Source organism: Enoplosus armatus, chromosome 3 (assembly GCF_043641665.1).
Source record: "Enoplosus armatus isolate fEnoArm2 chromosome 3, fEnoArm2.hap1, whole genome shotgun sequence".
In the NCBI taxonomy this organism is placed as follows: domain Eukaryota; kingdom Metazoa; phylum Chordata; class Actinopteri; order Centrarchiformes; family Enoplosidae; genus Enoplosus; species Enoplosus armatus.
The window spans coordinates 23,495,513-23,520,675 of NC_092182.1; the positions used below are offsets into that span (position 1 = coordinate 23,495,513).

Consider the following 25,163-nt stretch of genomic DNA (forward strand, 5'->3'; position numbering starts at 1 on the left):
ATCTGTAACTGTAAAACCTTTTAATCCACATCTCTCTCCAGCTGCAGGAGCCTATACTGTCAGTGCTGATGTGGACTTATTAATACATTACACTACAGTTAGACAGGTTGATAGTTGAAGCATAAACAGGGACCTTTAGTATGGTTAAATAATATTTGAGGAGCATTGACATCATTAAAAGAGAACTTTTAAATGGGATTTTACAGTTGGGAAAATACTTCTGGAGCCAATGGTTCCTCCCACATCTCAATTCTGTTCTGCTTGAGGATTGCCTGATTCCCAATGAAACCATGTAAACAACTGCACGGAATAGTTTCCTGTTCAGTAATGAGACGAGGCAAAATAGAAGTTACCTGGATGTAACTCCAGTTATACAAGTATGTGCATGGCCCACCGTCACTCAGTATCACAAAGTGAAGTAAAACTGTTACTGTGTGGAATATAATTAAAGCACAATACAGCCCAATGACGTAAGATGCATGCCTTTATTGTTGTGGGGCCATCAACGTGTGAAATCTGACGCTCAAAACCTATGCCTTTCTACGAGACTCCCGGTAACCCCTTGCATCAAGAATAAATCTGGTTTAACTGCACCAGGGGAAGTTACTGTCCTGCTTCTGTCCACTTAAGTGCAGATAAAGAGTGTAAAAGATTGAAGAAATGGACATGTCATTACATCTTCCTTCTCTTTATCTGCCAGAGAGATTCACTCACCAACAGCACTCACTTTAACGTAATCCTTTAACCCGCTCTTTATCCTTAACACAAAGAGCTCAAAGGATGTGTCATCTCACTACTCACACTCCTTTCCATGTCCGTTTTTATGAAAGAAGGCATTGGAAGAAACAGAGCTGAGAAATGGAACATGAAGGTGGTGAGGTTGTTAAAAATAATGTGTTGGGCCTGTGGTCTCACTTCATAGAATTCTTTCCATGTCTTTATTAGCATTTTCACTTTACTGTGTATGGGGCAGGAGTTCTTTCCATTTTAGAGAGTTTAGCATTTTACTAAAGCAGACAGATGTGTTTGATTTTGAAGTCTGAAGGTGTTCTGTCACCTTCACACCAGTTTAAGTTGGGCCAGGCGACAGTGCAAAACAACTTACCAGACCTAAAATGGTGTATTAGGGCCAGAGAAGAAGAAAATCTTGCTTTTATGCAGCTGGTAAGCGTTCAGTCCAAGGATATGACAGGACAGTACATTCCCAAAAAGCAAATTACTAAAGCAGCAACTGTGTTGACAGTTAAAGTCTGTTTTTTCCATGTTCAACCTGTATGTCAGACATTAATGTGAGAGCCTTTTTTCTATGTAATTTCTTATTATTTTTGGTATCATTTCAATAACATGCAGCATCAGAGGAAGCTAGTGAGGGGTCATTTATCTTACGTTTTGACTTCTCTTGGCACATTGAAAACCAAAATCTTTGCCCCCTCTGGGGGTTTGAAACAAGTGTCTTTTAGTTTTTTTTCTGTTTTTCACTTGGTTTTTTGGGGTTTTAAGACCACACTGGAGGAGGAGCGTACACAGGAAAAGGCTGTAGGTGAGATCTTCTGGGGGTCAATGTAGTTGTTTTCCAGCCTCAGAGCCACCAGAGTGGAGTCTCCGCTGTGGTTCAGGTCACAGATGCTTTCATCAGGGATACTCCTGGAAGACACAGCATCAGGATGCAGTTAGATGCACTTTTCATTATATCTAGGATTAAAGCTGCAACTAACGTTGATTTTCATCATCAAATAATCAATCAATCATTTGTTCTATAAAATGTCAGACAATGTCCAGCAATCAGCCCAAAATACAAAGATATTCAGTGTACTATCACATAAGACAAAGAAAATCTTTGCAGTCGAAAAGCTGGAACAAGGTAAGGTTTGGCTTTTTTGCTTGAAAAGTGACTGAAGCTTTGAATTGATTATCATAATAGTCATAGCAACAAATAGTTTCAGCTCTATCCAAGACCGCAGAAGTAGCTGATTAACTCTAAGATTCAATCAGAATTTTCTTTTTATTATTCTTACATTTTTCATAGCCTCTCTGGTGTAGAGCGTGACTGGGTTTGTTTTATTGGAAATCTGCACTTGAAGTTTGGCTGTCTGTCCACACAGATTAAGACACAAGTTACAGATCTGGTAGTGATTTTAGGCTTGGATGTAATTTTTTGTCATTTTATCAAGGTCATAAAAACATCCTTTTTTCATCTCAGGAACATAGCCAAAGTCAGACCACTTCTAAGTCAGATTGATGCTGAAATGCTGATACATGCTTTTATTTTTCACCAAAAAACTAAAAAAAAGAGTTCCTCACTGCTCGCAAAACACTTCACTAGCTACCTGTATTTTTTTTTTACTGATTTTAAAGCCATCTTACTTATGTAGCCTTACATAAACTAACACCTTCCTATACGTGTGATTGCTTTTCAATGTATGTTCCAACTACAACTCTAAGATCTTCTGCTGCTTTCTATTAGGAGTTCCTAATGTTTCCCACAACAAGAGAATGGCATTGGCTTTTTCTTGCTTTCAAGTGTTTTTGCTATTTATTTATTTTTTCCTATGAACTGTAGGTTAGTGTTATGGTTTGCACTGTACCACATATTTTAAAATGATCTGCAGTATTTGCTTGGAGGCTGGTTCTCGCCTCTTGGCAGTGAAGATGGAGTATGGTGTTTGAATTGTAATGTTACTTTTATATAAAACCATGCTACAACATACACTGTGTGATGAGGTGATTCAGGGTGACTTTCAGGTGGAAATATGAATCAACTTGTTTTGTTCCTTGTCGTCAAGGCAACTCTCCATCCAGTGAACTTTCAGCTTTAGTATTGTCTGGCGGGCTGTGATGAATGAGTCAGTTGTCTGGTCAGACTCTGGTCTGTTGTGGGACTCTTTGTTGTTGGTCTTAAAGAATTGTACTGAATTTAGATTTTTTTCCTTGAGCTCAGTCTGTAATCACCTCATTTATGTTTGTAGTTTGAGAAATAAACGTGTTATTATTTACATATTTTCATTATGCTGTAAATAAATGAGACCTACCAATAATTGACAATGCTAGTGTAAAATCAGGTTAATTGATAATTCCTGTTTATTACAGCTTAGGTCTTATTTAATAGTTTTGTCCTTTCTATCAGTCATGATGACATTGTTCTCTTCAAGTTTATTTATGAACACAGTATGTTCCCAGATCTCAGCAATTAACTTGGTCAAGTCAAGCCAGCACTTGTATAGCCCAAAATCACAAATCGGAAATGTTCTTCAAAGGTCCATCTGTACAGCATGTGACACCCTCAATCACTTGTTGAGTATAATTTTATTATAACTGGTAGAAATTATGGACAAAACTATGAAAATATGTTTCAAGTTTTGATAAATTTGAAATTATCCTTGAGTTATGGATCGCCTAACTCAACGATAATTGATGGGCTGGTGACCTTCACGGAGACTAAAGTGCTTGTATGCAGGAATGGACTTCAAGTGCAGGAATGGAAAAGATGGGAAAAGAAAGTAATTCAACCCTAATAGATGGATATTTGTGGATGGTGGCTTCGTACCTGATCTTGTTATTGTTGAGTCTGAGGAAGTGTAAGTTGGTCATCTCGTTGATGCCAGACGGCACAGCGATCAGCTGGTTGTGATCCAGACACAGTTCCACCATGGAGTTGAACGAGCCGAAGAACGACTCAGGTTCGATTCCCTCCCCATCCAGTTTGTTGTAGGAGACGTAGAGGTACTCTAAACCAGGGTCCATGTGGGCAAAGACGTAACCTGTGGAGGTGTTGGAATGAAACAGTGTAACTACGGGAGACCATGACCCGGTTTTTGTACAGTCTACTGGGGCTGCAACAAATTATTATTTCAATTATTGATTCATTATTAGGTTTATAAAATTGTCATGTTTGGTCTGTTTTGTAGGTGAATGAAGTGACATCATCTCAACTAATCACGATCAACAACACTGCAGCCAACCCCTGAAAGTACCGTGAACTTGGGTTTAGTATAACTTCCTAAGCAGTGCCTAAATGAACAAGCCTGCGTTTTATAAAATGGTTTTGAAATCTATCACCTACATGATCAATTTAGAGCCATTTTTGTGCTGTTGAAAATACAGTAGTGTGCCATTCTTGATTTTGGGGGCGCCTAAAAGTTTTAGGAAGTCCTCCAGGTATCATGCCAATCTACCAGCAGTTAAACTCCTTGCATCTGTTAGGTATCATGTTTGTCAGACAGGTGTTCAACCAACTCTTTCCACCTACCAGGTATCCTCTCTATGTTGTTTCCCACCAGCACTAGGTGGACCAGAGATCTGGGTAGGTAGGACGGAACCAGGTAAAGGTGATTATGTGAAAGGTCAATGGACTCCAGATTTCTGCAGAGAAGCAGAAAGATGAGGGGAGGATGGATTTATAAGGAAGTGAAAATGAGAACATGATTGATTGTCCTTGATGAAAGCAGATTAGAGAAAACCTGAACAGGAATTAAATACCATCCACTGGTTCTGTCAGTACAGTGTGAAAACAAATGTTCCTTTCCTCTTTGAAACATTCAGTAATATATCAGGATAGATGCTAATTAAAGTGAGGTAAAAAGCACGGCAGATGAAGGTGTGGTAGTGAAATGAAAGATGATAATAATATTGGTTACAGACAAAATGAAGCTAATAACTTCCTGTGATCCTGAAGAATCATGGGTTGTAGTGACAGAGCTCTTTTTTTTTTTTTTTTTGTCGGACCTGTGGTTGATCCAAGCCATTGGGGCGATCCTGGTCTCATCCAGCCTGTTGTGTCTCAGAGAAACCACGTTTAGACTGTGGGTCTGATTGAAAACTGCCTCTGAGATTTCCTCAACCAGGTTGTTTTCCAAGTACAGCTCCTGAACAACAGACAGAGCAGAAAAAAGAAACCAAATGTTTGACATCATCAGGCTTGGAAAGGAAAATGTTTTGATTGGTGGAAACTCGTTGGATGTCATACAATTTTTAATTTTTAATGAAAGCAACATCGGGGGTGTTACGAGTTTGTCATTTAACAGTTGTGTTAACTGAGTGCTTTTGGTTCAGAGATCTTGGCAGGCGAGTCTGGTTTATTGGGTCTGTTTCTGGTTATAATTGCATAATCCACCCCAAAACTAAATTCATGTTTGTTTTACCTGCAGTCTTTGTTAAAACTTCCAACCTAATGACACATTCTGGGTGTCCCCTTAGTTACCCTGTATCGTCCTTAAATCATGATCATAACTGGCTATACAAAGGTGAATGTGTCTGAGAAATCCTGGAATCCCAGAGCTAATTAGCATAGAACAAATGTTCAGGACTAATGACAAGAAAAGATATGTGGTTCTCGGATTTGCAGGGAGTGTGTAGAAACTTTCTAAGGTTGTAACATGAAGTTGGTTTTAAGGTGGATTTACAGCAGCAGCATGTTGCTGGTGTTCTGCAGTGTTTGTGGTTAACCAGAGGCCATAATTACAAGTTGGAAGGACTGGTTTCCCACAGGTAGAAGCAGAGTTTACTTAGTGGAGGAGTCTCAAACATCAGAGCCAAAAAGAAAATACTGATGGATCAGCAAACCTAAATTCCTGTCAGTTTTCTGATGGCCCCATTGTGCTAAAGCAGCAGTTGGCTGTGGTTGGCTGGACTTTTATGAAGAAAGTGAAAAGTCTGTGAGGTATTCCAGTGTGGGGAATGAAGAGGTAAGAGCTTCATACCAGCAATGACATGGGAAGGCCCTGTGGTATGGTGCGGAAGTGGTTTCTGCCCAGTCTGAGGTAGGAGAGCTGGACGAGGGGAGCGAAGGCCAGAGGACTAACGTTCCCCTCACTCAGCAGATTTCCCTCCAACTCCAGAATCACCAGGCTGCTCAGATCTTTAAGATAGAAAATAGATAAACGTCACTGTCTTTCAACTGGAAATTTGTCTCAGAATCAGTGCAGCATAGACACATCTGTGACTATAATAGTCCAGCAGTTACTCTGCACAACATAACAGCAAAGGCAAAAAATGTAGCGTAGGTTTACATCATCATCGAGTGCCAGGCAGCTGGAAAGTGCATTAACAAAACAATGCACCTACAGAAATAAAGACAATTTCTGAATTATGTAACACAAAAGAAGAAGACAAGTAAACGATCAAGGAGAGTTTGGGTACCATCCATCATGGGTCTCCTACATGTTACATCACTGACAGCTGTCATCTCATTGTTTGTGCATTGAATCACCAATAAACAAGATCAAATTTGAGGTCGAAGGTTCAATTTATAACTTTTAAACAGCGCCTTAACAAAAAAAACAATTCTCCACGCAGGGTCCAACTTACTTTTTGTTTCCAACCAAATATCAAAGTTGAAACTCTCGGCAAAACTGAGGTGTACAATCCAAGCCGCCCAAAGTTCTGGTTCTGCTGCTGTTCATGTGTTGAGGTCCTAATTGCACTTTGAATAAGTGCAATTTTCAAATCTCAAGAAGCATGATTTTAATTTGGCCTATAGGTTAAATTATTAATGATGTCAAGCTGTAAGAGGTGAAGATTTTAGTGAAATGACAATCAACGCCAACTTTAGTCAGCTGTAGCTAATTAACATTATCTCAGCAAACTGGCCAAACTACAAAATGAATCGCCCTATTGTTGTCTGGTTAATGTCTCTTCATGCTGCTGTCTGTACTGCACTTGGCCAAACAAGGTTTCCCGGAGAAAGACACAGTACTTTGCATCATTTTGATATTTGAACTGTACTTTCACAGTTCAGAAAGACCAACGGAGTGATGAGTCTATAAACAATCCAGGTGGTCGCATCCTGTCATTGACAGCTAGTTGGCAGCTTGGTGGGTAGTTGTTAAGTGTAAATGACTAACAGCTGGCAGAGTATTTTGTGACATTAAAGTGACAGTACCTTGGAAGCTGTCTTCATGGATTCCTCTCAGTCTGTTCTCACTGATCTTCAGCTCCTGCAGGGTGGGGGGGAGGTCAGAGGGCACGGCCTCTAGGAGGTTCCCGTCCAAATACAGTCGCCTCAACATCTTCAGACCCTGACACACACACACACACACACACACACAGATACTGGTGATACTGGGAAGCATCTTTCTCTTCTGCTTATTTAAATTCACTTTCTGGTCACATTTTAATCTTAATAGTATTTGAAAACATTGATTCCTGCAGTTACATATGTGACACCTGCAGGTTTTTGCACTAATATATCACAGAAATGTTCACATCATAATATCTTGAAGCCTCTATAGAAACACTAGAATAGAATGACAGGCAGTTGGGAAAAAAAGTTGTCTTTTATTCTGAAGGGCTGCAGTGGTTTAGTGTGTCAGTATGTCTTACTTTGAAGGCTTTAGCATCAATGCCGGCAGAGGTGAGTTTGTTTTTCTTCAGGTTGATCCATTCCAGGTTGGGGATGCCATTGAAGGCTTCTGCTGGGATGCTGCTGATGTTGTTGCCTGCAGGTCAGAGGGGTTTCTGTCAGTTAACGCTGAGAGCAGGAAAACTGGCAGGCTTTCTGTAATTGCTGTGTTTTTCAGTGGGCTCAGCCAAAGATCATTTGCAAAGTAAAAGATGCACTACTCTGTAATTTAACGTTGGTGTCAGAAACTCATACTTTAAATTATTCATCTAAAATTAATGAAAGTCTGCTGATATTCTATATTTCTCTTATTGTCAACAAACCCCGTGTGCAGACTAAACATCAATGATTCAAATCATGAGTTGAGAAGCCCCCTGAGTGGAAACTCATTTTGACAGTCGAATCACTGGAAATGTTGTTCGCTATTCTCCGTCATTCTGCACAAAGCAATGCAGGAAAACAGCATGGCACGCTATAAAATGTCCTAAAGGTAAAACACAAGACTTGACATGTACTCTGATATTGGAGGTGTGGGGTTGGTGCTCCATAATCACGGGCACAGAAGTCAAGTGGAACATCTTCAGTAGGAACCAACGTGCTTAGGGGCTGAGCGGAACAGAAAAGGAAGTCAGCAAGAATTGACAGACGGTTGGTTTGTTGATAGTAAGGAAAATATAGAATAATGCCAGGCTTTTCCTTCAAGCAACTTAATAATTATGAATTAGGACCTTAAGTATTTGAAGCAACTAGCCAATGAAGAATAAGTTGTGCAGAGTGAATTAGGCTGCACATCATCAGAATCATAAGTACAGATCTCAACCGAGTTTTTGTTATTTTTGACTTTAGTTACACATTTGGAGAAAGCAGCGCATGGACCTCTCTGGACTACTTTCTCTTCGTCTTGTCGTGGTGTTGACTTACCCTCCAGACTGAGAGACCTGAGCTCAGGTATGGCCAGAGGAGGGAAGTACATGAGTTTGGCGTTCTCACATGTCACAGTGACATCAGAGATGTCGCAGCCTGGAGGGAGGCCTCCTCTGTTCACTACTACCACCTCCCTCTCCTCCCCTTCCTCCTCCACCTCCTCTTCTTCCTCCACCTCTGCTTCCATCTCCTCCAGCTCGTTCTCCGTTGCAGCAGGAGGTCTTGGGATCGGAGCAGGGAGGAGGTCTGGTTCCTCTGGTTCTTCATATTCTTTTGGGGGCATCTGAAACACATCGCCTCTCAGCCACACCTCCTCCTCATCCTCTACCTCCTCCTGCTGCTCCTCTTCCTCCTCCTCCACAAGAGCCAGTAGTTCTTCCCTCAGTATCTCCTCCTGCCTCCTCCTTTCCTCCTCTAGCTTTCTTTCCTTCTCCCTTGCTTCTCTCTCAGCTGCCTCCTTCTGCCTTCTGTCTTCCTCCTCCTGTCTTCTCCTGTCCTCTTCCTGCCTCTTCCTCTCAAACTCCTCCATCTGCCTCCTCCACTCCTCCTCCTCTTTCTCCACCTGCAGCCTCAGCACCTCCTCCTCCTTCTTCCTCCTCTCCTCCACAATCTTCCTTTGTCTCTCCGCCTGCTCCTTCCTCTGCTTCCTCCTCTTTTTCCTCGCCTCATCCTTCTTCCTCAGGCGCTCCTCCTCCTCGCGGTGTTCCTCTTCCTCCCGCCAGAGGATTCGCTGGATCTCCTCCTGGGTCAGCGGGGTCACAGGCTCATCGGGGTCGTTGGGAACTGGGGAGTCACCAGAAAGGTCAAGGCTGAGGTCAGGTTCTAGGGTGGGTGTATGGTGGGGCGGGGCAACCAATCACACGGCAGGAGATGGTGGGGAGCAGGAGGTGGTCGAAAGGAAAGAAAAAGGTGACAGTATAGAAACAAGAAAGGAAGAAAAGAAGAAGGGGAGGAAAAGGTAGAAGAAAGAAAAGAAACTAAAAGAGGATGGAGATGGAAGTTGGTGAGGACAGACATGATAGTTGGACAGACAGACAGACAGACAGACAGACAGACAGGAGGTGGACAGAGACGGCTGTGTGTTAGTGCTGCAGATAGACAGACAGGTACAAGACCAGCTTGTTGTAGCTACAGAGCAGACTGCTGCTGTAGACCAGTCTGGACCAGATCCCATTGAGCTGTACTTGTATAACCACAGTCAGGTAAAGGTGCCAGATTAAATTTAGACCAACCTTAGCTCAGCTGTCTAACACTTAATGCTGTTTTATAGTCATGAAACTATGTGCCAACAGGGACATCCAGCAAATATTCATTTTTTATATATAAGATAAAGATACTTGTCTGATGGTGTCTCTGAATATAAAACAGCTTTCAGTGTTTTTTCCTTTACAGTTAACTCCTTACATGCAGCAGCTACAGTTTCTATACAGTGTTCTTATACAGATATGTACGTTTCCATGGTTATTGCTATCAGGTTAATGCTGTGTTCATCTACATACAGTGATAAGTCATAGACAAAATGACTTTGAGAGGTTTTCTCCTGCTTCACCTCCATACATGCACATAGTGACTGTGCAGTGTATTACTGTGAGCAATGAGTTAGTTACTGTCAATTCAACTGCTGCAGTTTTTTCCCCATAATTTCACTGAGGTTACAGAGACAGGTTTCCTGTTTACAATAAAGGATGCACACGCAGCAAGGAGGCAGAAAACTCATTGCCACAATGTCATGATCCTTTATATATGGACACTTTCAGTATTATTATAGTGACTGGAAGCCAGTAAAACTGTTAATTTGTATGTGAGACTGGTAGTAAGAAATAAAATGAAATTCCTGCAGTTTGCAATCAAATTGTTATGTTATGTCTTACTCACAACCTGTTTGTCATCATACACCTGTGATGTTTTTCTATGACAAAGTAATGGATTTTGCATCCAAAGCCATCAGTCTGCCACCTCTATCAGCTGTTACCAAGTCCCACACTGAAGCATTGACAGCACTGACAAACATTTGTCCTACTCAGCTACGACACAGACATAAACACACAGTAACTTCTTGGGATATTGATTGATATTTCCACCCACTACTTTTCTTTTTTTATTTGTGCAGTTTATTGTGAACTCTCCATTAACTCTCACTCCTTCTGGTTTGTTTTCTGCCTCCAGCATGTGGACACATCTCACAATAACCTTGTTGCTCGGCAACTGTCAGTACATCTTGATTTGCTGTAGATTCAGATATACAAACAGTCTTCATTTTGATGAGATTGAATTGACGCTAAGGTGAAACCAATCCTGGACATGTTGATTAAAAAAACAACATGTGGTATCTCCCAACATACAGACATGTTAAACCTTTCACAACATGTGTCTTGATCTGACCCAAAATGTGCTACCACATTTTTTTAAAGCCATGATGGAAACAGGAAGCAACATGCTGAGGCCTCAGAGGTGGAAACTGTTTCGTTTCATTTATTCCAGGAGACGAGTGAACCATTTAAACATCAGCCTAATTAATTTCAAACTTTTCTGAATTTTACAGAAAATCCAAATATGATGTCATTTGGAAACAATATCTGTGGCATTACTGACCACTCCTATTATACTTTTACATTTAATTCAAGACTCATGGAGACTTAATAGCACAGGTTTTCAGGGTGAACTCTACAAATTCAAAGGGTAATTGATGAATTCTGTTGAGTTCTATAAATTTCTGCTCCGATCAGTTAGGATCAAATTTCACTCCCCAGTTTATTTCTGAGCTGTGGAGCAAGATATGTTTTAAATAAACCAGTTTTATCTAAACCACTAATTTGTGAATAAAACCTTATGTGTACACACCCATAATGATATAATTGTCCCAGTTGTAAAACTCTGCATTCAGTGCTGCAGAAGGCTCAGCCAATCAAAGTTGAACCAGGATGTAGTTTAGCCAAATGGTTTGGGTAATAACTTAAATGTGCACATCATTTTTATTTCCAAATCATTGTGGTTTGGTTAAAAACAGCACATCCTGCTTGTGCTGTGAAAGCTGAGTTAGCACTGTTGCCATGTCCCACATCTCACTCATGAAGTTGGTAAATTAGATGTTTTTGATTATAATTATGATTATAAAAATGTGATTTTTTTTATGATGTAAAGTGTTGAATGAAACCCTTCAAATATTGGTCCTGATTGTCAGAAACATTCTACTCATCTCTATTGCCTCTTGATGTTGCACCATGGCGTTGCCACATGTTGTGTTTCTACCTTGCTCCATGCAGACGGGGCAGCACTCCCCAGCGGGTGTGAAGGGAAAATGGCAGTGTATTATGGGACAGGTGATCTCGTCACAAACCACATGCCCTCCGGTACAGAGACAAGTCACGCAGGGCTTTGGAGACCAGACCGCCTGGTCGAACATGGTCAGACCCTGGTACACACACTGGCCCTGCTTACCTGAAACAACACAGACACATTGCAGTCAGTTCAGTAGTTCATTGTAGTTAAAATCAGGTCGCACAGTGACGGAATATGAAGGGAGTAAAAGTCTTTTGGCACTTCTGTAAGAAGTAAGACATGCAACAAAGGTCAAACTGGAGGATGTTACAGTGGTATGCATCTTCATCATTTGGCTACCAGGACGCCCCCTGGCTGTAATTTTTCTGTGGGTTAAGAAAACAGATTTGCACCTTGAGAAATATTTTGCTCTGACCAATCAGTCGCAATTTTTAATCAACTTGGAAGCGCCAACCGAAACAGGAGCAGTTAAATCACTGATTCAGAGATCTAGAACAAGGCAAATTCAAACCAGCAACCTGTGGGTCACACTTTTAGCCTAACATGCCGACCCTTGTCCTCCTCCTCAGCAGCAGCAACAGCAGGCCCTGGTGCAGTAATTGCTGTGTGCGTATAGTCAAATCTAAAGCCTGTACTTTACTATCAGAACCAGACAAAGCAGTGATTTGTAGCGTTTCCACTCCTCCCTCTGCATTAAGCACCTTTCAACATCAGACCTGGGACAGGACAAGGCTGTGACTGGCAGTGAGTCAGTAGAAAAGGCTGTAAACCACTATGATACAGCAGGAAGAGTCCTGCCTGTCATCTATCCTTTCTAATGGTATGCTCTTTGTTACGTCCATAGAAACACAGGTAGTTAAGAGGCTCAGGTTATTTCTCTTAAATACTGTCTCTCTTATGTCTGTCCTTTTTACTGTGAGCAGTGAGACTGTCACCCTGTCATCTCTGCTGGAGCACACATACTTTAGAGCTTTTCTTTCTCTGTAAAATATCGTCTTGCTGTTGTTAATCTCTTTATTGTCTAGTGAATAGCAGGGTTTTGTTTCAATAATACACCAACAACCATCAGACTCTGCTGGCACCATCGTTCTGTGGCATTTAGTGCATATTTCAGAGGTGAAACAGTTCATTAATCAATTGACAGTTTTGATAACCAGTTAATAATTTTTCAAACAAAAAAATTGTCCATCATTGTTTGTTTCCAGCTTTGCCAATGTGATTATTTCTTGCTTCTCTCTGTTTTATATCATTGTAAATTGAATATCTGTTGGTCGGACAAAACAAGATATTTGAAGACGTCATGCTGGGCTTTTTTTAATCTTGTGAGCGTTAAATATTGTGACCTATAAGTAAATATCATGTTGAGAAGAATGATGAAAGGTAAATGATGATTTAGGTGGGAGGCACCAATGCACCAGAGTTACAGACAACTGTGAGATAAGGTTGAACACTCCAGAAATAGACTAGTAGGTTGACCTTGAGATCAGATTATTTTGTCAAACTATTGTTCCCAAGATCAAGAATGAACTTTCACTCTGAACTACCCTGTAACATTTATAAAGACGATTGGTTGTCTTGTCGGTTCGACGTCTGTAATGTAACGACCAAACAGATCAGACTGCACTTTACAGAAAGTTACAGTCAGTTTTGTCTGCTTGTCTGAACACAGAGACACGTTGTCATATTCCAAACAACAGCGAAAACAGAGCCAAATGGTTTAAATCTACATGAAAAAGAAATCCCCCTGCAGCTCCTCCCAACAACAGACTGCCACCAACACCACCTTCCCTTGTAATTACATAATGCTGACTTTATTGTTTAAGCTGAAGGGCTTCCGCGTGGCTTTGAGGTTCTTCTGTGGAGTCTGTCCCCATGTCTGCGTGGGATGTTTCAGGACTTATTTTCTGACGAGCTTTTCTCCCACAGATGGTTTTCCCTTCTGTTCCTGTTGGAATGTGATGATTTGTCATTAAATTACTGAGCTGTAATAACAAGCAGCTTCATTATGAGAACGGAGCAAAGCCTCAGAGCTGCACTCAAACATCCTGAAATGTTCTGTTTTTATTCAGTTAAAGATTTTATTTTATTCTATTAAAATTTTATTGACTCGTTTATAATCCATAAAAAAAAAAAATCAATCAATCAGAAACCTCTGTTATGTAATATACCACTTGAAGGTTTTAAATGCAAAGATACACCCATTTAAATAAACTTTTACTTTTTATTTTCTAAATTAAAACCGGCTTTTGGAGAATCATTTTTGGAACTCACACTGGTGTTGTTCAGCAACTTTCACATGGTTGTTTTCTTTTATACTTTGGGTATAATGTTAACACGTCCACTTCAGTTCCATTATTCCATTTGAAACTCACCTCCAGACAGGAAGTTGGCTCAATCAGCTTGTTTAATGGGTAGCAGTGCAAAGTGCGTTATCATATTTGGTAGAAGAGCAGAAACAATTGATTAATCTATTGACAGAAAATGATCTGCAACAACTTTGATGAACAATTAATAGTTTAAGTCATCATCAAGTGAATGAAACCAGTGTAACAACTGGCTGCTTTTCTCTGTAAGAGTCCAACAAATGAATGAGATATACGAAAAACTAAAAGAAAATATAAATATAATTGTAAATTGAATACTTGTTTTTTGGACTGTTAGACATTGTGAAGGATGTATTCACTATTATATAGACTTAAGGATTACCTGAAAAAATTATCTAGGTTGAAAATGATAATTGATGCAGCTCTGTTTGGGAGGTCTGCTACCCATAACACCCTTATAATTATAATTATAATTCCCACGTAAGACAACATTTTCAAAATCAGATTACGCGCAGAGGTCTCACTAACCTGGGTTAAGGCTGAGTTACTGGTCTGATTAACCTGGCTTAAGCCTGAGGGTTAATGACTTGTTACCAGTCTAACTGACCTGGGATAACGTTGTAACTGGAGTGCTGTTCCTGTAGGTTCTTGTAGGACTCCAGGAACAGAGTGTTTCCTTGCTTTTCTCTAGGCTCCACTGGGATGCTCGGACCAGGAACCAGTCTGATCATCAGAGGTCTAGAGCGCCCTGCTCTGGCCCGCCCATGACCTGTAACACATTGTCATATCAATTTTCATCTACATCTGCATAGAAACTTCTAAAAGGCAGACAGGCAGCTGTATCCAGAGCCACTGGAGTCTAGACGCAGTTTACAGATATGTGTTTGGCTGATTTGTCCCACATTTGATGTAAGCTTGTTTGTCCTAAGTTTAGAGCCACAAAAAAATCAGTTTTAGCCACATGAAGAGACAACTTGTTTCTACCAGTTCTTGATCTTCTCACTTGAGACTGAATGTATTCCCATTCTTATGCAAAGCCAAAATGTCTCTAAGATTATGCCCTGTTGGACTCCTGATTGGTTGATCTGGGGTTTGTTCTTGTTGTGTCATTAGAGGTTTTTACATCAGAAAACAAGACTGTATTTTAAATTATGATGACCAGAGAAACATTAGGATGAAGCTCAAACCTGGCAACTCCACTGTGAGTTTAAGACTTTTGAGATGCTGCGCCCAGTGGCTGTTGGTCAACAAATCGTTAGTTTTGATGAACCTTTGTGCTAAGCCTGGCTAAACACATCCTGGACCTATCTGTACTGGACGCATTGAGATGAAACTGATAACAATCTTCTCATCTGACTGATATCTGGCAAATCCTCGTGTTAACCATCATGCAGTGTTTTCCTTAAAGAAGCAGAGTCTTACCCTGTCCATCCCTCTTCCTCTTCCCCCGGTGGGTCTCACCGTCCTGGTTGCGAGGTCTGTTCCTGGCCTGGACGTACGGGACGGTCAGGACCACTAGCAGCCACAGACTGGCCACCACTAGCCACCACCTCATCCCTGCAGAGCAGTACAGACCAGGTTCAGGTCCAGGTTCGCTTACAGAAACCTTGTACCTCCACTGAGGGCTTCACGTATTGATAGAAAGTTTCAGATACTAGAGTCGATGCACTGCGTGTCTATGTATTGATACCAAAGCACTACTTTTATTTGATGCCTTACTTTAAGGAATATAAACAGCCAAAGCCAAAGTTCTCAAATGTTAAATGTAGTTTAAACACAAGCAGCCAAACTATTTTCAATATGCAATCCTTCGAACACATTGTGACCTGTACCCAAAAAGAAATGGGTTTAATACCCAGCCCTAGTCTTCACTGGTTCCTCAGCAGGAGTCCAACAAATGAATGAGATATACAAAAGAAAGAAAGAAAGAAAATATAAAAGTTAATTCAGTCGTTATTTCCTGTCTCTCTCCCCTCGTCATCTATCAACTCTCAATAAAAGCAGACAAACGATTGTTTATCACGCTGTTAGTATTTTCCATGGTCTCTTCTTGTTCAAACTTTTTTAATGTGAGACTTTAAACCCTGAATCATTTCAGAAAGCAGCAGCTACAATGACCTGAACCAAACAGATAGATTGATGTTCTTTCTCCGCCCACAGAAAAATAAACATAGGAAAGTCAGAGGTTTTTACCTGCAGCAGCTTCTCCGACAAAAAGAGCTGCCAGTGCTGCCTCTGGCCCTCATATAGCTCTCTGCTGGGGTCCTAATGGCTGGTTCACCGTGTGTGTGTGTAATGACTGGTCTATACACAGCAGTCCTGTCATTATTAAAGCAGAGACCTGACGCTAACACACACCCTCTCACACCTGATAGTTTGTCTTCTGTCTGATTCCCCCTCTGAATGGAGCAGATTGGACCACTTCTCTGTATCAGCCTCAATAACAGTAATACATGTGCTGTAGCTGTGCCCCAGTGCATGATGGGAGTTATTGGTGGTGTTAGATAATAGGAGTCTCTGATTTGTCGGGATGGTGCCCAAACAAGCCTGAGTGTCCCGATAGAGATGTTTAGTTCTGTTAGTCTGAATGACTGAAAGCTTCAAATGGCTTCAAATCGTGTTTGTTTACCTTTCTTTATGAGGACCCCTGGAAGAGTAACTACTGTTGGGGATCTAAACAAACTATTGTTATTCTCAGGAGAAGACTAAACCAGAGCTAAAGCACAAGTACATTCGTGAGTCGTGTTTGTGTCCATCTAATGACTGGAAGTTCAATGGGATGTGCTGCTGGATGTGAAAGCAGGAAGCTGTTTGTGAACATATTAGCTACTTTATAAGGTCATTTCAGAATAAGATGTTGCTTTGCATGTAGCCCCGGGAAAACCAAGATAGACTGCAATCGTATTTGTGAACTGGCCAAAGATCTTACGGATATTACAGACATGCATTTAAAATTCACTCTCTTGTTCACTCATTCACTGCTGACAGGTTTAGAGTCGCACAGCAGAAATGTTCACATCTATAAAGTTTGGTGTTTTAGATTGTGGGGAATTTCCAGGGCTCTATATATTACATACATTTACACTCAAATAAAATGGGGTGATGAGGGTAAATATGGTGCACTATATAGTAAGCAGGGAGTGATTTCAGGCAGAGCCAGACAAAGTGTTTTAAATCAGGATTGACATGATGAAATGAAGTGTAAGTGGGGCCTGAGATGAATGAGTATCTACACTTACAGACCACTTGATAAGAGGATTTAAACCCTTTTATGATTTTAACTAGGTTAAACAATGATTGATTAGCATTCAGAAACTACAGCTCCCATGAAGTTTTCCCTGAGCAGCAGCACATATTACACGTCACGGTACGTGGGTCTCCCTTTACCCATGACATCCACCCACGCTCTCTGTTAATCATTCACATTTTCTTTTTGGATGAAAACAAAACTTAAGCCTGCAGCTCCACAGACTGGAGGTCTGAACACACAGTCAGCTAACTCCGAGACCCTCCCACCTCAACTCAGCACCGGCCAATAGGAAAACAGAATTCAATGCTGACCAGGAGGCAAAGAGGGAGATGGGGGGGGGGGGGGGGGGCGGGGGGTGATCCATGAGTGCAGCGACAGAGGAAAGGAAACAGGAGGGAGGGGAGACAAATGGAAAATATTCAGCAGTTCAGTTTCTGGATGAGCAGGCTCAGACGGAGAGACTTGCAGCAGGAACAGATGTGGATAAAAATAACCTGGAGGCTGTGTTGGTGTGTAGTTTAAGCTGATTTGTTCTGCTGCTGTTTCTGTTTACTTCTTAACTGGACTTGGGGGAAATATTTAAAATAACTTCTGAATGACTTTTTATTTCTGACACGGCCGACATCCTTGTGACAAGTGTTTGTTTTACTTTTCAGTAACAAGAGCTCCACATAAATGACATTTTCTTCACACTAAAGGATATGACTGAGGTTTGACTCCACACAGATCGTGAAAAATGCTCATCCTAGTTTCTCAGTGTCCGAGGTGACGTCGTCAAATGTCCTATTTTGTCCAACCAACAGTCAAACACCCAAAGACATGCCAGGGATATAAAACGGAGAAACGCAGTAAAGCAGCCAGACAGTGCCTCACATTTTTGCTTTATGAATTACTCAAACAACAAACCGAACCGTTAGAATTGTTTTGAATTGTTTATTTGAATTTTTCCGATTGACTGTGTGTTGTATAAATCCTCTGGTCCACCTTTTGTTCTCTAACCCGATGACTCCAGCTCCCTCTGAGTGTCCACAAATGCTAGAGACGGCCTGGACATGTTGGGTTGTCCAACAAGGTTTCTTCACTATTCTTCTTTTAAAGGACTGGTTGTCCTGCTCCATACAAATGCAGTAGTAGTAGAATAGTGGTTACTGGTGTGTTCTCCGCCTGCTTTAGGGACCAGTCCCTGAATCTAAATCTGGGCTCTGCTCAGGAGGTGATACGAAATGCAAGTTTCAGTGCTGTCTGTCATGACCGGTCAAGCAGATGTGACGTTACATCACGACAAAGACGTCTACAGCAGTGGAAACAGAAGACGAACCATAGACGATGGATGCACGATATATAACCCTAACCCTGCAGAGGGAAAGTGCTAGTAGGTCCCTGACAGACCCAAAGAACCAGCACAGACAAAGATCTACTGACAAAGACTCATCTCACGTCGTCTGACTAGCATGAAGGGAGAGAGAGAGTTCTTGACTCAACAAGGGCCATTTTGTTACGTAAAGCATCAGGTCATGTCTCAAATTTGGCAGCAGCAGTCCGGTTCAGTCTCGTCAGGTTTCATTGATGCGGACCAGGTTCGCGTCTCAGTTGTAGGCTCCTGTAGAGCTTTCCGCCATTGTGAATCTGTTTGAACAATCTCATCATATACTTGGAATATAAACTGATAAAAATAAAACTGACCCAGTAAAGTTTTGATAAATGTGCACGCTACCAAATCCGAATTGTTGAATGAGCTCATTATTTTCTGTTTAAATCCAGAAACTATTCTGTTTTTATTTTGATAATTACTGAGAAATTACTCCATACCATACCAGTGAAATCACCAAGGAGGGAAAATATTACGTAAAATATTAAGTAAAAACCAGGTACTTTTTAGAAAGAACACAGGAAACCTGAATAAAGATGGTCTTTGTGTTTTAGTAACAGAACTCCTCAAATCCACAAATATCTTCTTAGCTCATTTTTGACGTTCGTCAACAAAACAGAACATCGTCAGTGAGCTGAGGGGAAAGTTTGGGAGTGCTGCATCAAAACCAGGAAGAGCACAGACGTGTACTTGTATCTTAAAAGTTTCTGAAGAATCTGGTTCCTTTAGGTCCGTTCTGGTTCAGGTCTGGGCTGCATTTAAATGAACGAGTCCTCATCAGGTTTTGTTAAGATCCTGTCCGTCATGGGTACAAGCTTTTTGTCTTTTCTTTTGGACCTGTGAAGACCATCTACAGCAACGGAAACAACTGTTGACAAATCATCGCAAGACAGACAGACAGACAGGGAGAGAGACAGGGAGAGAGACAGGGAGAGGGGAGGAGCTGAGGACAGACAGACAGACAAACATTAACTCTACTTTACCAGCAGTTTGAAGCCGGTTGCAGGACTTGAGGCCAAATTCTTCCACCCTCTTTTCTCCTCCTCCGGTTCTGCAGGAGCTCCAGGAGAGGTGTGTGTGTGTGATGATACTGTAAGTGTGTGTGTTTGTGTGTGTCTCGTTCTCGGTGTGTGTCTGAGCGTGGAGCAGTTGTGTGGAGCAGTTGTGTGGAGCAGGGCAGGCTAATAGAGCTGTGAAGGAAAGCCAGGATTTGTACTGCAGCTGGGACAAAAAGAGAGAGTGAGAGAGAGAGAGAGAGAGAGAGAGAGAGAAAGTAAAAAACAGAGAGAGAGAGACAGGTCGGCATCTGTCTTCCTGTCTGAGGGAGGACACTGCCGGGATGTCGGAGGAAGACAGTAAAGTTGACAGAAGTTAAATATTCACATGTTCCAAAGTGAAAAGGACGAAACCAAGTGGAGGTTTACTGAGACGAGCATGAAACACGAAGGCTGCTTCAAGTCTGTGGTGAAAATAACAAGAAGTCTGAAGAGGTGAAGTTTACATGTAGGTCAGAGGTCAGAGGTCACTTGAGACCAAACAGTGTCGGCTTCATGTGAAAAACAGATGGAGGGAAAGTACTAAAGTTCTCCTGAGCGTCCCGGCTTCTGTACCAAGACCACTTCCCCTGTCCGCATGAGGTGTTTGGTGCTTTTGTGCTACGAGTGCTAATGTACTTAAAGTTAACTCGGTTAACTGTTCAGGAACAAAGACGTGGTTTTGCACCATTTTAGGAGTCCATCTAATCAGTTGTTGAGATATTTCACGCTGGATCAAAGGACATGACTTTAGCATGTCAGCAAGCACATTTTAGCATTAAGATCGGAGTAGCAGCCGAGGCGTACCGCTTGGACCGCTGAAAGTTGATCCATGTCTGACATCAACTTAAATCCACATTAAAGACAACATCTGTACGTTGTGATGAACTGCACTGAGTGATCACACGGAGCGTTAGAGGCAACAGGAAGTTTGCTTGTTTACTTTACAGCCACACGGCCTCGACCGGGCTTTCATCATCGGCCATGTCAAGAGGAGTTGGTCTGATTTTAATGAAGACATAAAAGGATTTTGTTAACGTTATGTCAGCAGGTTCGTCAGACCGACTGATGTATTTATGTATTATTTCAAGCGTTGAGCCTCGGGCGTTACAGCCGATTCTGTCTCGGCTTGTCTGTGTCTGTTGTGAGCTGCGTGTATTTAACTCTGTTACCCCGACGACACTCGTCCTCTTCCTCCCGTAAAAACAGAACAAGCTTTCAGAAGAAACATCTCTCTGTGTGAATAATCAGATAGCTAATAATAAATACTAATATTCACAACATCAAATCACATCATTTGATAAGCCCTCTGGTCACATCGTTGCCGGCAGAATATCCGTGTCTGTTACGAAAACCAGTTTCTGTAATTTGTTAATCTATTCATGGGTGAAGTATATATTGTATTACATTAACATAACTTTATTTATAGCTCACGCAGAGACGAGCTGAGAAAACCAGTGGGAAGTGTTGACGTGGGGCTCTCACAGTATCTCATTCACATGCTTTGAAAGACATTTTTAGAGCTGAATTTTCAATATTTTCAGTTATTTGCAGCCATATATTGACTTTCAATGAAAAAGACATAAAAAGGAGTTGGAATAAAATCACAGTATAACAGTATAATGTATTACAGTTTTATTTCTTCTGTATTTGTGTGTAGAAATAGTGACAGTATTTTTTATAACCTAGACCTGTTCTATAATGATAGTCTGAGTGACTTTGACTAAAGATTTGTATATTTTAGAGGTGCCTTTGTCATTTTTCTGCTTTCTCTGCTAAATAAGGTCAAAAATAAATGCATAGAAAGTCTCAGAAGTGAACAAACGTGAACCTGGACTCCAGATGAAATACTGATAAGCAGGTCAAAGATTTCATTATGCTCATGCACCTCACCCTGTAATATTGATCCCATCTGAATGGGCTGACAGTGAGTATTTAGTCCGCTTGGAGTGGGCGAGGTCTCATTGTGCAGAGAGACGAGAGGAGTTCAGTCTGAAACCAAGAGGAGGAGTCACGAAGCTGCTGCTGCTGCTGCTGGGAGAAAACATGAAGATATGTTTGTTTTTCTATAAACTGTGACTAATGTGGGCAGATTTCATTCTCCGCTCGTCTGTTTCTCTCAAAGTCTTTTGTTTATGTGAGACAAGCGTGAGACATGAGAGGAACAAACGCAGCAGAGGACAATGAAGACCTGGTTCTGGGCTGATCTGGACTGGTTCAGGGAGGAGAAACTTCTGATTACAGACAACACACACAAACACACACACACAGAGCTGCAGATGTCTCTCAGATGAGTCACCTGGACTCATCTCTCACCTGTTGGACACACCCCTAACGACTGAAGTATACTGGAAAACAGCCCTGCGTGTGCTTATATGTCTATCTTTGTGAGGACCAGTTTGAGTTTTAGACCTTGGGAATGAGGACATTTTTGGAGAGTGAGGACATTTTGGCTGGTCCTCACTTTGGGACAGATGTTAAAGGGCTGTTCGAGGGTTCACACTTGGTTTTATGGTTCAGGTCAGAGGAAGGGGCTAGGAAGTGCGTATGAGTGTCCTCACAAGTACAGAAATACAAATGTGTGTGTGTGTCTGTGAATTGAGGCTGTAAAATAAATCATCCAGTTTATTATCAGATCAGCTTTCACTCCAGAAAGTCGACAAACGTCCCTGAACAGATGAATCACTCTGAACGCTCTCAAACGTTCGCTGATTTTTTTTCTTGATGAACAAAGAGGAAAGTTTTCTGTGGAACTGAAGCAGCTTTCATTCATCAACGTCTCAGCTGTGAAGCTGATGAAACACCAACACGACCTCAAGCTCAAAATATTCACTCCTCCTTGTTTCCTCTTGACAGTTTAATGTTGTATCTCTGTGTACTAACTTGTGTATTTTGTTTGATTTATGAGGCCCAGTGTTCAGGTTACTAAGCAGATGTTGCAGCGCCCCCCACAGGACGGCTGATGCAACTTTGAAAATTGTGTAAAAGTAAACATGCAGATGGCATCTCCAGATATTTGGACAACATCAAATAATTTGTTTTATACGAATAGTTTGTAGGTTTTATCCAAACACAATCAATATTATATATTAAATATTATTATAAGTATCTGATGTCTCTGACAAAATCACTGTCTGTGTAAAAATATAATCATCTGGAGATAATCTGAGACAAACCAAAAGATTATATGAATAATAACACCAAGCAGGAGCTTGGTGATTTGGAAGATACACAACTCAGACTGCTGAAGCCTCAAAATAACTTTGGTTGAACTTTGGAGGAACGCAAAGAGGACTGTGGATTTTGTCCTTCATCACTTGAACTTGCTGTAGGAAGGGAACTCTTCACAGTCAGACCTGAGACACTGAGTCACATCCTTCTTCCTCCTTCACAGACAGGACAGGTGCCACAGTTTAGAAATGTTTCGTCATTCAGTGTTGGTAATGTCGGTCTTTCTGTTGGTCTCTCTGCAGGAGAAGTATCCGGCTGTGGTCTCTCTCTCTGGAGGCTGCAGGTCAGAGGTCATGACGCTGAATCACCCTGAGCTTCCTGGGTAAATACACTCGAACCGATGGAGCTCAGTGACACGCGGCCTCTGTAAAGTCACCTCTGATGACCTCTGACTGTGTGTGCTTTTGTCTGTAGCTGCGTCCTGTTCGTTCATTGGTCGGTTGAGGTTTCCAGAGAGGGCGGAGTCTCTCCAAAGATCAACCTGCTGACAAAGATCCCCGAGAGAGGTGAGAAAAATAAATCTATGAAAACACATTAGGATGAAAGTGGTTGCACTTCTACAATAACCAACTTACAATAATTATTGTCAAACAAAAATGGAAAACTCCATATAAATGTACATAAAATCAAATTTGGTTTTGAAGATTTTTTTCTGATAATCAACATTTGTGTATTAACTAAAACGTGCTGTCCTCTTCATGTTCATTTGTCTCTTTGTAGGGAAATGTTATGTTTACGCCTGTGAATCAAAACATAGATTCAGTTAGTTAAAAAAGTGAGGGGACAATTACGTCTCAGACTCTACCAGACCTCTCACACTGTAACAGATCAATAATTAATCAAATTGAAACAGCAACTTAAGATTTAAACCAGACTGAGTTTCTACTCAAGAAAGAAACACAAGTGACTTTATTTTACAGGTCAACTCAACTGTTTACTGGTAGAACTGTGTAGTTTGGTACTAATTATAAAAAGAATAGGCCAATTGAAATCCAAGTAAATATTCATTAGATACTATTAGAAACTTTAATAATATATAATTAAAATGTTTTGCCTGTTCAGCCGAGCACTGAATAAAATACTCTCATTATTGATTCTTTTTTTACGGGAGGTGTTTTGACAGTTTGTTTTGTCATAAAAGATTTTCAGTTCACTCTTCAAGATCACAAGAAATGTGTCAAATCCTCACATTTGAGAATCTATAACCGGCAAATATTTGGAAAATGACTAAAACAATTAATTCATTTAAAAATAGTTGCCGAATAATTTTCTGTCAATTGAATAATTGTTGCGGTTCTTCTCACATTTATTTATTTAATTAATTGGAAGTGTACAAATTGACCACCGTCTTCATTTTCCCTCTTGTTAATGCCATGCCATTAAAATTAGTTTTTTTCCAGGAAACCTCATGGAAATTATTACAAAATTATTTGGAAATTGCAGACCCCTAAAATAAAGCGTTATCAAAACTGTCCTTAATGATCCAGGTGAGACGACATTCAGGTCTTTGTTTGTCCCCGTGTCTCTGCAGCGCTGCAGTTGTTTCCCTCTCAGGCTGTCGGCGGCGCCATGGAGGCCTTTCAGAGCCTGCTGAGGATTCTGGGACCTGAAGCGGCCCTGGAGTCCGTCATCAGGGCGGTCAGCCTTTCACCGGACACATAACTCACATCCTCTTCACTGTGCAGAACTACAGCTCAAACCTTTTATATTCTAACACGTCAAAACTGATGTACAAATGAAGTAAACACACAGATGGTTTAGTCTCTTAGAAATCTTTATTCAATAGAAAGAGCTCGACTGTGATGGCTGTAACAGCGGAGCTCATTGGTCAAAATCTACAAAAATAAATAATTTAAATACAAAATGCCAGACAGCAGTGTCGCCTTTGTATTTTCAAATAGTTTTCTTCTCTCAACTATTTACACACGCAGTTATTAGAAGTCTGTAGGTATCACAGTGCTGTGATGTTTCTGCAGGCCGACGCTCAGGCAGCAGGCGGAGGCAGAGGCGACCGACCAGTCAGACTCCAGCTCACCTGTCGGAGCTGCGTCTCTCTGTGAGGACAGAAGTCTAAACAAAAACAGCTGTAATATTTAACATCATCTTATCAGCTGTACGTACGTTGTTCCGAGCCCCAGTTTGTCTCTCGAATCGTTGCATTAAATCCATGACAATATTTCAAAAACCCACAAGGTCGTTTAGCAACACTTGAAGAGATTTCCAGGATCCTTGAAGGTTCTTTGTTTATCTGGATGAAAATATATTCTGTCTGCTGCTCGATTAGAAAACCATTTCCCAACCTGCAACTTTCCTAAAACCAAACAAAGATATTTTTTATTCTTTATGCAATTTATAAATTTGAACAAAAATTAGAAACTGACAAAACTATCTCAACTCAATGTCTCCTTACTCTCTT

At 41.0% G+C, this 25,163-nt stretch overlaps 2 protein-coding genes across 2 annotated transcripts in view; one reads left to right on the top strand and one right to left on the bottom strand.

The window, feature by feature from the left end:
* cenpp (centromere protein P) overlaps nt 1-24,611 on the top strand; it is an 81,825-nt gene extending 57,214 nt beyond the window's left edge. Inside the window, exons 6-8 of the mRNA XM_070902776.1 lie at nt 22,990-23,069; nt 23,162-23,253; nt 24,279-24,611. Coding sequence (XP_070758877.1) covers nt 22,990-23,069; nt 23,162-23,253; nt 24,279-24,409 — 303 coding nt within the window. The 3' untranslated portion in view covers nt 24,410-24,611. The remainder of the gene's footprint in view (nt 1-22,989; nt 23,070-23,161; nt 23,254-24,278) is intronic.
* On the bottom strand, nt 1,476-19,589 carry ecm2 (extracellular matrix protein 2, female organ and adipocyte specific). The gene is made up of 12 exons (XM_070903054.1): nt 19,466-19,589; nt 15,286-15,420; nt 14,471-14,632; nt 11,510-11,698; nt 8,258-9,082; nt 7,318-7,433; nt 6,878-7,013; nt 5,697-5,854; nt 4,723-4,862; nt 4,247-4,359; nt 3,545-3,758; nt 1,476-1,644 (listed from the first exon to the last, which is right to left on the bottom strand). Exons 2-12 carry the CDS (start codon nt 15,416-15,418, stop codon nt 1,476-1,478), a joined length of 2,355 nt encoding a protein of 784 aa, XP_070759155.1. The 5' UTR covers nt 15,419-15,420; nt 19,466-19,589.
* Nucleotides 24,612-25,163: the final 552 nt, after the last annotated feature.

Excerpts from the sequence above, each read along its gene's own strand:
- ecm2 (XM_070903054.1), bottom strand. The coding sequence starts at position 15,418 with ATGAGGTGGTGGCTAGTGGTGGCCAGTCTGTGGCTGCTAGTGGTCCTG. Across the intron at positions 7,014-7,317 it reads TTGATGCTAAAGCCTTCAAA|GGTCTGAAGATGTTGAGGCG; the intron begins GTAAGACATACT and ends TGTGTGTGTCAG. Across the intron at positions 4,863-5,696 it reads GCCTTCCCATGTCATTGCTG|GAGCTGTACTTGGAAAACAA; the intron begins GTATGAAGCTCT and ends TCTGTTGTTCAG.